Source organism: Poecilia reticulata, linkage group LG11, assembly GCF_000633615.1.
Source record: "Poecilia reticulata strain Guanapo linkage group LG11, Guppy_female_1.0+MT, whole genome shotgun sequence".
NCBI lineage: Eukaryota > Metazoa > Chordata > Actinopteri > Cyprinodontiformes > Poeciliidae > Poecilia > Poecilia reticulata.
Window position 1 is genome coordinate 20,909,251 of NC_024341.1, and position 18,105 is coordinate 20,927,355.

Sequence of the window (18,105 nt, forward strand, 5' to 3'; positions counted from 1 at the left end):
ACTCGACACAAGCCTAAAACGACACTCAGGAAAACCTGGAAACACCCAACTCCAAATCAGATTCTTTTGCCCAGCCTGTCTTTGATTGTTTAGATTTTTCCCCACTTTTGACACTCACTGTGGTTTCTGAAGGGTTGGAAACTCGGAGCTTGCTCAGCTTGCCGCGGCGCTCAGCATTCGTTACAGACCGTGAAGAGCCATCATCACCGGGAGCAGAGCAGGATTCAAAGAAGTCCTCACTTCCATCAGCTAACATGTGGCACAGCAGAGGGTTTTTTTTTTCCCTTCTTCTTCTTTTCCATCACATCAGACACATCAAAGTGGCTCTGGATCCCTGAGGATGAGAACAGGAGGGGAGGGAGGAGAGAGTAGTGTTAAAATTCAAGGAAAGCAGGTCTATTACAAAAAAAAAAACATTATTTCTCACTTTGTCGTGCAAAACCTGTGCTATACATAAGCATCCTCCTGGTGAAAACACGTCAATTAATTGCTTCATTTCTTTCAGAGTCTGTAAAGGATCCCAGAAAGGATCTGCTGACACCTGAAAATGTGCCTCCTCATCTACTGTTCCCAATTAGTTTTACGATTTCGTTTCTCACACATAACTCTCAAAAACCCCCGATGTTTCCCATTTACTTTTATTAGCATGTACCTTTTTTTGTTTTTTAACTATCTCATCTGCTTCCGTTTTTGTTTTTTGTTGTCATTATGTAGTTAAAGTAGTTCTGACTGCAGCTGATCTGTAAAACCCCAGCCTAATACAAGATCATTTTAATTAGAAGAAATGTAAAGAAATGCAAAAGAGCATCCTAAGGGGTATAACGTAATGATTGCATCATTACTGGTTTGACTTTAAAATAAATGACCTGTTAAAACAGTTAGCGTTGATTTAGATGCTGAGTAAATCCATTTTATAACCTGTTCCTGTTTCTGAATAATTGGCTCTACTGAAAAGGTAATTTTGGTCATTTTCTGGGCTAATTTAACACATATGTCCAGAAACCTCAACTTTTATGCAACTAATTACAGCCAAACGAGAATAGCACGACAATTTGCTCGCTTCCTGTTGAGTAGAAAGTGATTTTTGTGACCAAATTAAGAGATCAATACACACACACACACACACACACACACACACACACACACACACACACACACACACACACACCCACTGAAGTGTGCATTTGCTCAACTGCAAATCTAAAAATGTCGACTTAGGAGAAAATGCTCTATTTTTCCTCAAGTAAAGCAGCCAAACAGTAAAAGAAAAAAAAATTAAACCTATTATTTTCCAAGTTGTTCATATCAATATTTTTAAGAGCTTTTTATATTTAAATTTTCTTAAGTCTTTTTAAAGTTGTCCTTACAGTTTGACTAATTATCTGTCCGTTCCCAATAACTTGAGTGGACGATACATGGTTCAGGTATTACAAAGCAAAAGTTTAAATGTAAATATGTAACAATTAGAATTAGATTAATAATCTACCGTAACTTTATTTTAGGAATCACCTTATTAGTGTTGCAATGTTGTTCTGTCTGCCAAACTGTTGTCTTTGGGGTTTTTTCTCGTAGATGGAACTACAGAAAATTAATAATTTAATGACAAACTTCTGGTAAAGTATCAAAAAATACTTTTCTACTTTGTTTGTTCAAAGTAGAAAAATACTGATCCATCTCAGTTTAAGAGTCTCGTTATTCTTTAAAGATTTACACAGTAATGACCAAACTTTAGCAATGTTCTACCTTAAGGTTTTAGAGGGCCTAAACTCTTTTGATCTCAATTTTTTAAATGTAATTGCAGTGTATAAAATGTTTGAAAAGAACAGTTTAAGTTTTTATAAGCTGTGGTATTTAAATTTCTTAAATGCACTATTATTTTCCAATCTCACGTTAAATTTAATCTAATTCCCAAACAAAAAGCTGCAGCAACATTTCAGGTAGTTTGTTGCGTGGATAAACATTTCCAAAAACTATCAACCTATTTTAGTTTGCATACTTAAATTAAACTTGGGTAACAAAACAAAAACTAGCTGCAGCCCAGCAGGCCACATGCTACTAAATTTGAAAATTCTCTAAAAAAAAAAAAAAAAAAAAAAAAGAGTCTGGAGCTGGACTAAAAATGTGTAAAAAAAATTTAAATAAAAAGTAGCTAAAGTTCAAGGCATCTGCACAATTTTTTATGTACAGTTAAGAAAAAGATTATTACCTCCCCTTTGAAATTTGAATTTAGAAAAAAAAAAATTAAGAGGAAGAAAAAACATTTCTAAATGAACTAGTTTTTAAAAAAGAAGCAGAAACACGGTGGTGGAAGTATTATGCTATTGGGTCACAAAACGGACCCAATAGCATAATACTAATGCCTCAAAAGCAGTAGTTTTTGAGGCATAGCAAAAACTACTGCTCAACTCGGTGCCGTTGTTCACAAAGCAGGACAGGGTCATAAAAATAAACCGCAATGGTCTTAAATTTCAAACAAATCATCATTAAGCTAAACATTTCAAAGAGTTTGGAAAGAAAACTAGTGAGAGATCTCTCTAAAGTCCCCAGAACAACTGCTAAGATAATAATGAATGATTAAGTCAGGAAATAGTGTCAAAGATCATTCTGCACAGGAACAGACTCTGCAGGAGGAAAAACTCTGCAGAGGTTAAAGGCAGCTTGAAGGAGCATTGTGTGCTGGAAGCATTTCTTTAGATGAGACCAAACAGATGCTGCTCATGTTTTTAGAATGGAAAGGAGTCAAGTCTGAAGATTTAAATGGGACCTACGCTTCCTTGAACAGGTTAGGGTAAGTCTACGGACTTTACAAATCATTTTCATTAAATAGTTTTTGTGCAAAATAATTTGGATAAGATTTTTGCCTGTTTTGAGCTCCTTTCAGAATGAGCTGTCCCAAAGCTCTTCCAACTGTTTACTATGTGAAAATGGCTGCGAACAGATGCTCAATTGTCTTCGAAAAGCAGTAGACCAACAAAAATGCAGCAGTGGTTTCTGAATAGTAAGTCAACAACAAAGCACTTGTCTTTTCCAGTAGCCATTGTACAGCGCATACAGCCGTAAAACTATTTAAAATTATCAATGAAATGTTTTTGAACAGAATTTGAAAACCAGCTGAACAAAGATCCTGGAGCTCAGCCTGGGTTGCTAGGTGACGTGCTGGGCTAGGCTGGAGTTGCTAGGTAACGGCGCAGTGCCCGTAGAATGTGGCGCAACATTCTGGACGTTTATGAAACGGCTGATATTTCAAACACCAAAAACATTAACTTATTGCCAAAAATCTAAGTTTTTTTTAAAAACCTTATTGGTTTTCTAAAGAGCTTAGGCCGTTTCAGAAGCAGTAGAAACCCAAACGGAAGTATAAAACCGCGCCAAATGTAAACATTGTTCCCGATAGCAAACAATCGCTTTGTCTTCCTACATCACAACCACCGGAAACATGTCACCTCAAAAACTACGCCTGCTGGGCAAATGTAGATGCTATAAGCAATGACACGAAGGAGAAATTAAGATAAAAAAATAAAAAAATTCCGTGCCAGAAGGTTATAAACTCTGAAGGACCTGGGGAGATTTGGTGCAAAGGAAGAACGGGCCGGGTTTCGACATTGGACGTGTCAGAAACAAACGACTGCAGGTCATAGAAGTTAATAGATTTAACTCGTTTCCGTGTTACCATTTTATTTCTACGCGTAAAAAAAACCGCAGTCAAAAGCTTTATGAGGGGGAGGTAATAATTTAAACAACTGTACCCTCCGTCACATTAGAATAGTCCCTGGTGTATTATTTAAAAAAAAAAAAAAAAACTAAGTCCAAATTTAAAACAAACAAAGCGTAAAAGTTAAGAGAAAGGAAACAACACACATTTCAAACTCAGATTTTTATTAGTCAGTACAATGAAAATAAAAACTGATAATATCTTCACCTCCTGCAGATATTTACTCCTCGGGGATGTTGGCGATGAACGATGAAGGAACAAAAAAAAAAAAACACCTGACACCTCCCACTTTTCTCGATTTGCGGCGTTCTCCTTTTGAGAAACTTAACTGAGACGTAAAACTGATCACTGAAGACATCTTGGCGCACTGGCTGAAGGAGCGAGCATGGCTTCACAAATAGGACATTTCCAAGTTTGAACAATGAAAAGAAATAACGATTAACCAAATATGTTGTCGGGAAAAGCAACGTAATATATTTTCTTTAAGCACACCAAAATTAATTAAAGTGGGATTTAAATTAATATTTGACAAAAAATAACTACCGCCATATTGCGGATTTGGGAGGCAAGTAGTTAAAACCGCTCGACGGGAACTAAATTAGAGGGGGGAAAAAACATGAGCAACTACATTTTCTGCTAGCTGGTAGCAAAATGAATGGTCAATAGGCCTGGAGGAACAGAAATATGAGGGACGGTTCGTGAGGAGTAAACCTACAGCTGACTGCATGTGAACTGATTCAATCTAACCTTTATTAAACTAACAATCCTTTACAAGTTGAACATTTAATGCGGTGACTCATACTGGAACAAAAACAACACAAGAACCGAATTATATATGTATATATTTATATATCCACCTCTGATTTTCTTTAATCTTCCTTCTTCACAGCTCAGCAGCCTTCTCGGAGCGTCCCGGGATCTTGTCCGTTTTTCCTTCTTCGCCGCCATTTTTTCCCTTCTCGGTTTCTTAGCTTCTGAACTGTCCGTTGATGCCCACTGGGATCTGCACAGCTTTAACAGAGTTTGGACTTCAACTCTCTTGACTAGCTTCTGATTCAAGTCGGAGCCGTCAGTACCGCGGGGGAGGGAAGGGTCTTTTTGGAGGGAACATCGGACCCCCTCCTCTCGGGCCGGGCCGCTTGCCTCTGAATCTCGGGTCTGGGCCGTTGAAACGGGGGAAAGGCGCGCGAGGCGGGCCTCTGGGGGGCGGATGCCGGGCTAGGTGTGGGGGCCGAGGCGGAGGGGGCCGCTGGAGAGGGTGGCGCATTTCGTGGCGAGGAGGAGGCGGCCGCCTCGGCGCGAACTGACGGGGAGGAGGGGGGTTGTGCTGCTCATGGGCAAAGTAAGGGTCCCTTGGAGGGGAGAGCGGGGGAGAGAGGTGCCCTCGGCCTCGTGGGTACGGGTGCGGAGGACGAGGACGAGGAGGACTCCCAGGTCTGAAATACCCATCATCAGGAGGATAGTAGGGATCGTCATGGAGGAAATGCTCATCATCGTGGTAATGCATTTCCTCCTGGTGAGGTTGCTGCGGGCRATGCGGGTCATGGAACAGATCATCAGGGTGATGCAGCGACGTATGCTGATGGTCGTGAACCACCATGTTGCTGAAGCTGTCACCTCTGCTCCCGATGTTGGGTGCAGGCTCCTGCTGTGGGGGGTTCATCAGACCACCCACCGGGGGCGTCAGCAGGGGTTTGAAAGTAGGTGGCGGTGGTGGGGGCGGTACTTTTGGGACTGGAGGAAGAGTAGCTCTAAAGAAAGCGGGGGCGACGGGCGGAAGCTGCTCCGGAGTTTGCTCTTGTTGGTAGGGGTACAGTCCTGTTGTGTTGTCTCTAAGTCCCGGCGCTAACATGTTGTAGCCGCCGGGCTGCCGAGAGCTCCCCTCAGGGTGGGGCTCACCAAACCAACTCTGTTCGTTTGCCCTCTGAAAGCCCTCAATTGTCTGTGAGCTCCCAATGCCACCTGCAGCTCCAGGCCCTCCTGGATGCATGGCAACATGTTGGTAATGTGCAGCTGGCGCAGGAATCCCGCTCTCCACCATCTCCTGATTGCCAAAGGGGAAGGACTGGAAGATCTGCCCGTTTTGAGCCAAGCCTGGCAGCGGGTGAGCTACATGTCGGGGGTTGTTGAGGTTCTTATTCTCAAATGCTACAGGAAGAGCATTAGCTGCTTCGTCAACAGATGACGGATTCTTCCCAGGAGGGAACGGGACCGCCACCGGCTTGTCCATGATCTCATCTTGAGTGGGAGTGCCTCCTCCCTCGTCCCTCACTGGCGTTCCCTCCTGGTTGTCTGTGCCAGTTACCGGGCTAAAACTCTCCCCTCGCACAGCCGGCTTTGTTGGAAAACGCTGGTCGAACGCACTGAACGCGGGATTCCCCTGCAGGAAGTTGTGTATTTTCGACTCTAAGCTCGTAGAGGAAATAGACAGTTCAGGATCTGTACTCAAATCCATGTCTCTGTGCAGAGCCTGGACCAGGGCAGAGGCTTTGGGGGCCGGTTGAGAGTTCTGCTGTGCAGAATGCACAGGTGGTGGAAAGGAGAGAGACGCGCTCTGAGGAGGTGCTGCTGATGCAGATGAGGACGGGTGAGAGGAAGCAATCTTGCCTGGAGGGAACGGGTCTGGGGCCATATTTGGAGACAGTAGAGGAGTGACACCTGGATGAAGAGAGAGACAGAGAGAGAGAACATAAATCAGTATTTACCGCATGTTACTGCTTTCAACATGAAATCTAAAATAAAGCAGATGATCACCAACCCTTCAAACTGCTTTGGCTCTGAACTTTGGACAGGGCACTCAGAAGGTCTGCAGGACTCACATCCACCTTGGAGAGGATGTTCACCAGGGAACTGGCATCCTGAGGGACTAACGGAGCGGTGGGTTTGGGTAACAATGGTGGAGCTACAGGACGATTCTCCACTGCAGCTGCTGCAAGACAGAACAGGCAGGACAGTCAGTCATCACTTGAATCCACATTAAGTCACTCATTAATTAGATATAATGCCTCGCTAAAGAATCACGTTAGAAAGGCAGACTTTAACCTACTCTATTGGGATTTTATGTTATAGAGCAACACAAAGTAGTAGTAATAAAAATTATGCTTTCATGGCTGAAGCAATTAATAAGATTCATCAATTGTTGAAATAATCGTGAACTAATTTTGTAATCGATTAATTTTTTACTGGAATATACATCCCCAAAAGAAAAAGACGAAGTCATTGCAGGAATAAAGCCAAAACTGTACCAAGAAATTCCACATTTTGCTTTTAAAATTAAAAACCCTTTTGTCTGTAAATATGTTCTACTCGGAACATATTTAACAAATATACGTTGTTATGACAAYGTATATTTATATTTGTCTGTAAATACAGATGTGTGTGTATTTTTGCATTTATTTGTCGTTTTACCTCAGTTTTTCATTTTAATTACTCTTTAATGAAGAAAAACATAATACTTTTGCAATAAGTAGGAATGCGGACATTGTGGAAAAAACGCAAAAAAAGGAAAAATATAAGAGCATATGATTGGCAACCTTAATGGCAAGAAAATTATGACTAAAGAAATAATGTCATTTTGTTGTAAAAATTCAATACAATTGCTATATAAAGCATGGAAAGAGTGCTAAAACCTGCATTTTATATATATATATACATTTAAAAAACAACAAGTTTTTCTTGGTAATTTTTAGCTAAAGCTAAGTTAGCTGAAACATCACAAAAATAATGTTCAAAAAAATAAAAAAAGGAAAAAAAGACCAGTACTCACTTGTAGTCTTTATGACTGGGCCCAAGCTGTTGAGGATGGAGCCAATTTTACCCAAATCAACACTTTCCAAGGCAGCTGCAGAAACAGCTGCAAGAGGAGCTGCAGAAGCAGCTGCAGGAGCAGACGCAGGAACAGTTGAAAGGATGTTTGAGGGAGCATTTGCAGGTGAAGGGATGGGCAGAGGAACGGCTGAGGAAACGGTTGTTGGGATGGTCGCAGGTAGAGCTGCAGGAACTTCTGCAGGAACAGCTGCAGAAGAAGCTGCAGGAGTTTTTAGCTGCGGCTCGGTTGCTGCTGACGGCTCACTCTTTGCAGGGACTGGAGTAGACACCGCTGGTTGGGTGAGGGATTGTTTTTGCTCCTCAACTGAAATGAAAGAGGTGATAGAAAATATCCAGTAATGAGGCATTTTACACACGTAGCAAGGTCTTTACTATTCTTTTTTTTTTTTTTTAAACAATGTAGCTGAGATATTTGTTTTTATATTGTACACAAAGTCCACACGAACCTGTTGAAATACACCAGTGGGCATTTTTATAAACATGCCAAACCCATAGGGGGCAGTATAGCACAAAGCTAAAACTTATGGCAGCCCTTGAAAACAAACACAACTTCCTGTTATGAATGAAATATGGAACCTGGAAGTAAAAACATAAATGAAAAATAAGAAAGCAAAAAAAACGAAATCAGAACCTCTCTAATAATCGTCATTTTTTTTCCTTCCACTGTATGGTCAAACAGTAACAGTGGTCACACGTGTGAGGTCAGCGTTACATTATTTATTGCAGATGTTAATGAGCGGACATCTAAATCTCAGGTTTCCAATGTAAACACATAAACGCAAATAAGGAGGATTGTCACATCTTCAGTTTGGTCGGAGTTTTTATGAATAATCTTTTTCAGTGACATTAAACGTAGTTCATGAGTGCATGTAAAATTTATTCGGTTTCCAAGACATTTGGCCACGTGTGGAGAAAACCTGAATGCGTCATTGTACGTTAGCTTCCATAAATTAAATCACACAGGTAACTAAAAACCGTTTTACCTATGATCCCGCCACTGTCCATTTCGTCCTCAGAGAGCTCCATGTCCTCCACTTCCCGGTTGTCGTCCTCCCCAATGGGCTCCCCTTGTCTCGGGGACGCTCCGAGAGAAGACAGAGGACTCGGGGCCGGAGGCTCGGCGTCGTCCTCCATAACCGAACCGTCCAGGTCTGGATCAGGGTTGGCCAAGTCCAGGCCATGGAACGGAGACTCGGATCCGGTCGGAGACGGAGCGTCTGCGGTAGGCGAAGGTATGGGCGACTCGTCCAGGTCCGGCAAGGTGGACTTCAAGGCGTCCAGCTTACGTTTGAGGTGGGAAACCCGGTTTGCGAAGGTTTGGTAGGCCTGAAGAAAACAGAGTTATCATTTATGAACAAACTTACAGAAATTACTCAGTTTGGGAGTGGCTTACAAATATGACAATAAATCTTCATTCCTTTGACATTTTAATATAAGCATAAAACAGGCACCAGACATCTAAGACATTAAATACTTACATTAGCAACAATCTTGACCTCTTTGTACTGCATCTCGTAGAAGATGTCCGCATTCCCAAGAGCTTCAAGAAGCGCAGGGCCGGTTTTGCTTTGTTTCTCAAAAAACTTGACAAACTCGTGCAGCTGAGCGCTTCCCTCCTCAAAGTCTCTGGAGAACTTCTTTCCTCCTGCTTTATCTGCAAGAACGGATCACAAAAGAGTGATTGTGAGGAAAACGTGACTGAATTTCGAGGTAAAAACCGTTTTAGATTGTGCAGCACTGAATTTAGGCACCTTTGAGTTTCCTGAGAGCGTCGGAGCTGAAGATGTCCACCCTCATGGCAGCCAGCTGTTTTTCTCTGATGTCAACTTCCTCCAGAGATCTCCTGTACTTGGTCAGCTGGTCGATAAAGGCTTGAGGCTGAAGCAGGAGGAGTTGTATTCTCAGATCGATATTTAGGTTAAATGGACACAGAAAGGTCTACTGTGCTTATGGAGGTCTCACTCACCACAAACTCAGCAACAACCTTGGATCGTAGATCAGCTTTAGACTCAACTGGAGCTTTAAAAACATGGAAATTAACAAACTGGACTTAATAATCCACATATGTAGCAGCTCACATCAATCACAGTGAAATTTAACACAGATACGGAAAAAAGATGAAAGTATAAGCCCATTAGGGCTTTATTGGGCCTGTCACGATAAATTTTGCTGGATGATAAATTGTCCCAGTAATTATTGCGATAAATAATAATATTGTTTATCACAATATGATTTTTTTTAAAGTAATATGCTGATAGTAGCAAAACTGTCCTCTCAAACAGCAATAAACTTTCATTTTTGAACACTTAATACTGAAAGTGGAGGATATTTTAAGTATCCAAAACTGAATTTATCAAGCAATTAATTGATAAATTGCTTATTGCAGCAGACTAAGGCAATATGGAATTAGAATTTCACCGCAATATTATGTGGTATTTTAGCGCAATAACGATAAAAATTAAAATACAATTTGTATTTATTTGTATTTAATTTCCACAAACAGCAATTTGTATCTCTATAGGTAAATGTAACTGCGCTCTCATGGAACAAATAGTGGAGAAAACTCACTTTTTTGCTCCACAGGCGTCTCGGGAGGCGACTCTTCTTTGACCAGGATATTCCTGAGATCAGTGACCAGCGTCCCCGAATAGACGTCCCTCTCCTCCCAGATGGTCAGGATCCTCTCCACGGATTTCATCGTCTTGGGGTCGCCCTCGAGTCTGGGGAGAAAACAGAGAGGCGAGACCAAAACAACGGTGAGGGATGTCATAGCTGTAACGAGTACAGACCATTTTTACTCACACCCTGCATATCTATATGAATAAATCACACCAGGTTCAAAATGGTTGGTTAAAACCAAGATGGACATTTTAGGACCTGGCATGTGTCCTTCAGTCCGGTTAACTCGATTCGATTGGGGAACAAAGTTGCGATATTTGTTACATTTTCAGTATACATCTCATATCTTCTGATTTTTATTTTGCCATGAGTTTTGTGGTGGGAAATTGCATTATCTGATGTGTTTGTCATAGTACCTCACAATGACATTTTCCAACACAATCTCCTCTTCTGATCGCAAGAAAGCGTGTTGGTATTTTGTATTTATGATGCAAAATATTACAGACAAAAAGCTTTTTCATGTTTCGACTCATTTAAAAAGTGTTCGGTTGAGAATGTCTGCCATGGAAACCGCATTAACGAAAGGCATCTTTCATGAAATTGTCCCCAATCTGGTGTATTTTTCTTAACCTCAATGAGGTTTGTGAGCGTCTACCATCAGTTTCAGCCTTGCTGTGCAGGAGGAAACATCATCCACATTTTTATTTCTAGAACAAAAATCACAATCAACCAGGGGAAGAGAGTTTTTTTTCTGCAGAACCCCCGACGACATCCGGTCTTCTTTGTTGCCAAAAGCGACTCACTTGACCAGCTGGAAGGCGTCTGGCAGCACCTCGGCAAACGCAGTGCGGTAATTGATGGCGTTCTTCCTTTTGCAATTCTGAATGACGTCGTTGGCGAGGTACAGCAGGTTCAGCCTGTGGGAGGCGTTGGCTGCAGAGAATTAAGAATTATAACATTAGTGTGACCAAAAGAAACTCGTCCTTTTGAAAACATTGAACTGCTTTCAGAATCCGCCAACGGTAACTACCGAATCAGAATCATGAAATCTCATGTAGTCCATATTACATGATATGTAATTTGATCTGGACTGTCAACAGATCAAAGATGAAAACAAACGTGATTCAATGAATAAGAAAAAAAAGAATAAAGAAATGTGAATGTGGAGGTTTGATGTAGGGATATGAGCAATAAAAGTGATAAAAAATAACTACTTATTACTTTTTTATGAGGCAACTGGTGTGGCTGTGATAGCATGATGCAGCCACAATAACCCACAAACACAAATACTGCTCCTGAAAAACATTCCCATTTGTAATATGCATCTTTTTGACACCAGTCACATAGAAACACTAACATCATTTAATCATATTTTCACATTTTTAGCCATTTACTAACATTCTCATTGAAAACAGTTGAATAGTGAAACTAGAAAATCCCAACAATATGGAGACTTTGGTTGCTTTTAAACATCAATAATTAGACTTTATTGTGATAAAAATAAATCAAAATTCTCATCATGATAAGAATTAATCATGAAAAATTAGAAGCAAACAATAAATGCCCACTAACCAGTAGGTGGCTGCTGTTGGTAGTTTCCCTACACAAAGAAAATGTGAAATTATTTGGCAAAAATTTTGTAACAAATCAGTTTTTTTAGTCCCAATTTACTAGCTACATTTATTATTTCTCAAAAAAACAACAACCTGAAAACATTGTTTCATTATCAATTAATAAACATTGAATCAGTGGTTTTATTGTGGGTTTGATTTAAATAATTTTAAACAGAGAATTCATTTTTCCAATGTTTTCAGAATGTTAAACTACAAAGTTATACAAACCCAAACTCAACAATTTACAGAAAAGAAAAATGTCCACAAACAGCATAAAAGCCAAAAGGTTTAAGATAGACATGATATTTTACAAAGAGAGTTTAAAATCCATAATTTGTTTACCAGTTTTGTGCACAGAAAGAAATCAGAAATCAGAAGGAAAGAAATGACTAGAAATTCAGGAATAAGAAGTTTTTAAAAAGCAAAAGTTTTAATTCATTCAAATATTCTGTCACAGTTTCCAAAGCTTTGTCTTTTTTTTTTCTGAGGCCTAAAGTCTTGTAGCTACACTTTTGTGTTTTGATGCAAAAAAGCAGAAAATCCAGCATTTAAATGCCTCAAATGATCAAAACAGTTGCAAGTAGAAACATTTACGAGGAGAACTATCAGCAATGTTTTATTATAACCTTGCTAGTAGAAATAGTGACTGCGCTCACAGAACAGCATCTATAAACTACAAGCTCAGGATGTAACAAAAGTGATCAAACACCAGATAATTCAACCGTAAAATCTTCACTTCACTTTTAGACACTATGAAAAATCAGCTCTGGTTTCACCAAAAAAAACATTTAATGAAATGGATATCTGCACTTGTAACTCTGACATATAAACTGCACAAAACACAAATACATTTGAGGATAAACGGACAAAAAATAATAATAAATAAGAGCAATAATTTGGTGTGCACAATTAAACAATTAGTTTAAGCACCTTTTATTGAAGTCCAAGAGTCTATTTTTTTATTGTTTTGATTAACCATTAGGGACAAAAGGATAACTGGGTTGAATAATTGCAATCATAAAAAGTTCTTAGGTAAAATGAAATTACCACTGATGTAAAAACTCCACAGCGCCTTAGTCTTAGTAAAACAGGAACCTTTAAAGCACCAAATGTTACAAGTAGCTATAAATAAAAAAAATAAAAATAGATTAACAATGTAAAATGTGTCAACTGTGGATTTTTTTTAAATTAATTGAAAACAGTAATCAAGCCTTTTAACAATAATTAAAAATAATAATCAAGATCTTTATCTACTTGACTCAGACGTTTCAAAACAAATTTCATCTGAGTATAAATTATTTTTTTAAATGCCTCAAAAATGAGAAGCTTATAGCTATGAGACAAAACAAAATAAAGTTAGAGAAAATTCTGATGAAGGGTTTAATTTCAGATTTTTATCCTAAGTTTCAATTTCTGCAGTTTAAATTAGCTGAGCCATAAATCAATTAAATCTTCTCTTTTTCAAGATTTAATGTTCGGAAAATCTGGATTTTTTTTTTTTTCCACCAACACCAACAATGGATTTCCATAATTCAAACTGATGTCAGCACACCCAACAACCACCATGTCGTTTGACAGGAATATTTAACAACTTCTGTTTATTTTGACTCTGAATTCAACTTTTTTTAAAAGATATTTTCTGTCATTTGTAATTTTTTTTAAAGGAAAGAAATGAGGCGGAAAAAAGCCGTTAAAATTGGAAATCGAATTTGGTGTAAAACGTTAAGACAAATCGGACATTTTATTTTTAAGCCATATCTTTTAAATGGTTAATGTGCATGTATGAAACAGTGGCAGATATAAATATAATGGTGATGCTATGATGTGGGGACTTAAAAGTAACATTTTATCAATATACAGAAGCTAAAAAGTAAATAATTCCTTAGTATTGGTGAAACAGTACTTGTTCTATTGGCAGATTAATTAACATATGGGAAAAATGTCTTGTTATAAGTGAAATAATCTGCCAATGGAACAAGAACGTTTTCACCAATATTAAGGAATTACTGACTTAAAACAAGCCTTTATATCTTGCTAAAAAAGCTACTTTTACGTTAGTTGTGTCTCATTTCAAGTTTACTAAGATATTTGTACTAAAAGCTGCTAGACCAAACTACTTGGTAAGATTTTGTGTTTTCACAGTTGTATCAAAAATGATAAAAATAAATAAATAAATAAATAAATAATCTATGTAAAAAATAAATTATTGGGATCAGAAAAATCAGGCCCTGCTTCTAAATGTTGACCTGTTTTATTGCATTTTTTTTATTTATTTACATTTGGTGAAAGCCTCCTTGTCATCACCCTAATCTTTAGCTCAGACTCTGGCTGGAGAGCTACAAAAAAAAAAAAATCACTTCCAGTGAGAGGAAGCATGTTGGTAACTTTAGATCAACATGAAATGACCGATTCAAAAATAATGTTGTGTTATCGCAGCTTTTTTATGCTTTTCTCTGCTTTCAAATGAGCCACACCAGATAAATGCTGAATCAGAGGTAGAAAAAGCCAGGAAATTATTTATAGTTTTTCCACGCCATAAAAACCCGAGATTTTAAAAGTGTTTTGCAAAAGTTTTGTATTCACGGTAGGCATTAACCAGACCAGATGAAACGACTCCCTCTCACACCTGAAAAGGCTTTTTCATTTAAATGATGTTGTAATTATCGTATCTACACTTCTTTTTCTAGAGATAGACAAGAATATTTGGGTGGAACCAGATAATTGGGATTTCCAGAAGATGAAAAGTGTTTCTCTTTTCAAACAGGAGTTTATAATTTGTGGATAAATTGTACAACACAGAAAGAAAGTATGAAAACAAGTCAAAAACAGCAATATAATGTATTTTAAAGACATAAAACAGATTTTTTTTTTTCATTAAATATCAATAACAGAAGCCTAACAGAAGTATGATAAATCAATGACTAATTTAGTGTAATCTGTAATTGCTCTGCATTCTGCTATACCTCAACTTCACAAACTTCATCAAAAAGCAATTTTTTTGAAACTTACTCATCTTTCAAAAGCATTTATCATCTTACAGTTTCGCTTACTAAACTAACCTCACGAAGTCAGTAGCTTTATGGAATCATAATTGACCATTTTCACTTTAAAACAATCAGGAGCTGGTGGCTTTCATACAACCTGGTGAGAATATCGTCACATTAAAAAGTACACGTTAATGGGAATTTACTATTTTCCAGTCAATTTAGGGGTTCACTCAAACATCCCTACTTTTTAAACTGAGAGGATACGTTTTGTGTTTTTAGTAAGTGATGGTTATTATTGAGCAATATTTCCCCGCTGTTGGTTTTATCATCAAAATGTTCTCTCCACTCTTTGAAAGCGTTTACAACTTTTACTGAAATCTGTTATCACATCTGGACATAAAGAGAGGAAAAAGTCCAACCAACTCTAATAAAAAAAAAAATAAAAAATTACAGTTTATCAAGTCCTGAAAACGGTCAGAGCCAAAAATTGTTCAATTCTGATCTTTGGTCAGTCAACCAGTGCCTTACTAAAACAAAGACAATAATTAACTACACCTTGACTCCTCAACTAAAGACAAATATGTGCTTTCCAGAAACAACCGAGTGACTAAATGACACCAATATCCTTTGATAATCATACACTGGGAAGAAATTAATGATTTGGAAAACCTGCACTTTAAACAGTTTCGTTTTAAAATGCAAGTCGTGCACCGACTCCTGATTCAAATCATAATTATACAAAACCCAAATGAATCGTTCTTGTCAAAGCTATTTTCATAAGCTCCAACAAAACCAACCTGATTTTAAAATGTTTATGCTGTAAAAGCAACCAGTCTCAACATACTACCACTAAAAAAGTCTTCTTAAAAAAAAAAAAAAAAAAAAAAAAAAGAGCCAATCAGCTGTCACATTACCTCACCTGTGGTCTACAATGGTTCACCTCAGAACTCATCAATCAGAAAACCATTCAACAACTGCGTATTAAAAAAAAATCTTAACAACAAACTCAATAAGGCCCATCTTCCAAAATTATCCTTAACATTTCAGCACATCATAAAGAAGCAAAAATGCATCTTTAAAATTTCTGCTTGGACATTGGAACAATCTGTGTTGTTGTAGCAAGTTGCAGGTAATATTAATTGTCCAAAACATACAATTGTTTTGTGTACACCCTCATACATAGAGCTACTCCAGAAGACATCCTGAGATTATAAAATTATTAGACCAAATTTAAAACATTTGCAAAGTCTTGCATGAAAAACACTATGCACTGAAAGGAAAATTAAAATTTAATTTTTATGGATTGTGCAACTTGGTTCTCACCACTAACACACAGACTGACTGAACACTTTTTTTTTTTTTTACTTGATTTATTTTCAAAAATTCTCACGTTATACTGGTTCTGGAGGTTTGGATTAGATCATCCCAGAGATTATCTAAACAGCCAGGTAATGCTGGGCAAAAGTGGAACAACCTCACAGGACAGAACAGATGTATAAATAAGAGAATGAGGGTCTAAACTTTCCTTCTTTCTAGTAATGTGACAGAAGCTGGACACTGTCCCGACTCCCGATGAGGTGAGGGGTGGATAGACGGAAAAAATAGTTTAGTGGATGGACAAACAGGTAAGATGGTCAACAATTAGACAAATCCTTTCTGTACACATCTTACAGTTTGGTCTCAAAGACAACATTTTAAAATACACTTATTTATAAATCACTGACAGGTTATGCACCAAAACACATTAAAGACCTGCTGTCGTCATGTCACGCTTCCAGAGACTCAAGTCTTCTGGTTCTGCTCTGCATCCCCAAGATCAGAACCAAACATGGAGAAGCAGCATTCAGCTTCTATGCTCCACGAATCTGGAACAAGCTTCCGGAAAACTGCAAAACTACTGAAACACTTAGTTTCTCTAAATCGAGGCAAAAACACTCATATTTGGTTGATAATGTTGCCTTAATAATAGATGGAACATCATTTATTTTAGTCTCTATTTCAACTTTCCCCCGTTGTATCACTGCAGTGTAATGTTTTTTGCTTGTTTGTCGGATGTTTTGTTTACATCTTGTAAAGCAATTTAAATTGCCTCGTTATTGAAAATCAACTCGCCTTGTGCATTTTATCTTTTCAAAGTGATTCAGACCAGAAAAACACATAATAAAGTTCGAGACTGTAGAAACCTGGTGTAAGTAACTTGGACTTTAAACAAGAACCGACGAATGCTAGTAACTCTTTAAAAGCGGTAAAATAGCCCTTTTCCTGAAGTAAACCTTAAAGCAGATGCAAACCTTATTCTAATCTTTACACATTGCAATCGTTTCATTAATAAAAACCAGTTCCGATCAGGTAAAGTGGGCTTCAGGCAGGTGGTAAAGCTACTCACATTTCCTCAAACACTTCATCCACTGGCGCACAATGAGGCTGTGGTACTTCTTGTTGTCTATGCACCATGTTGACAGTCCCTGGATGGAGTCCATCGTGTTGGTCAGCCCTCTGAACCTCTTGTCCAGTGAGGCTTCAAAAGATCCTCCTGTTCCCGCTGCCATGTCCACAGAAGCCAATCTCTATCACTCCAACATTAACTTAGCTTGGCTAGCACTTAGCTTAGCATGCTAGCTCAACCTTACACAAACAGCATCGCGTTCAAAAGCCGCTCGGCAGCCTCCCGCTGTAATTTCACACAAAATTAAAATTCGGCTTAGTTCGTTTTAATCCTCTTTTCCTGTTTAAAAGTTATCCAAAGTGAGATTCTTTCCCAGAGATAATTTGTCAAATCATTTAACACTTATGGTTAAAACTTAGCGCCTTGTGACATCCTGGTACGCGGACGAACACTTCCGAAACACGCTGTACCTGTAGCGCCCCCTGGTGTATAGGAATGTAATATTAAATATGGAGCCCCACCTCCTGCGTTTTATTTATAACGCAGGACTTTTTTTTCTTTTTCTGCACCAAAATAGTACCATGTAAAATGTTTAAATCATGCCTAATGTCTTTACTTTTTTGCAATTGTGCAAAATATATACATTTCAAAGTAGTTTTATACGCTTCACGTATAGATATGAGTTTCGAAAACGGACATCGCAACCAATGTTTATCTTCTGCTTCACGGGAAGAAGTGGGGTCTGAAGTGGGAAATACCTAAGGAGTTTCAGCAGTAACTGCAACAATGTATTGAGCGATGAAGAGAGCAGGAAACAAACGAACAGCCYACTCTTTTTATTTTTATTCATAGAAAAGGTTTAAGCCCATATACCACATTACTTCAACTTCAAATTATTTTGTGTTGGTCAAACCCCACTAACGTTTGTTACTGTAATGTGGAGAACTTCAGAGTGTTTAA

At 38.3% G+C, this 18,105-nt stretch overlaps 1 protein-coding gene across 2 annotated transcripts; it reads right to left on the bottom strand.

Moving 5' to 3' along the window:
- Positions 1–287: 287 nt before the first annotated feature.
- Positions 288–17,620, bottom strand: rprd2a (regulation of nuclear pre-mRNA domain containing 2a). 2 transcript variants are annotated; one of them, XR_534914.1, is made up of 11 exons: positions 17,146–17,620; positions 10,963–11,092; positions 10,109–10,260; positions 9,507–9,559; positions 9,292–9,418; positions 9,019–9,194; positions 8,524–8,866; positions 7,479–7,844; positions 6,471–6,641; positions 4,570–6,370; positions 288–334 (listed from the first exon to the last, which is right to left on the bottom strand). XR_534914.1 is itself a non-coding variant. In XM_008422473.1 (10 exons), the coding sequence occupies exons 1-10, from the start codon at positions 17,306–17,308 to the stop codon at positions 4,782–4,784; spliced, it is 3,270 nt and encodes a 1,089-aa protein (XP_008420695.1). In that variant the 5' UTR covers positions 17,309–17,620; the 3' UTR covers positions 3,860–4,781. The 2 variants fall into 2 exon arrangements, 1 of the variants encoding a protein (XP_008420695.1); XM_008422473.1 differs by lacking the exon at positions 288–334 and having other exon boundaries at positions 3,860–6,370.
- Between the last annotated feature and the right edge of the window lie 485 nt (positions 17,621–18,105).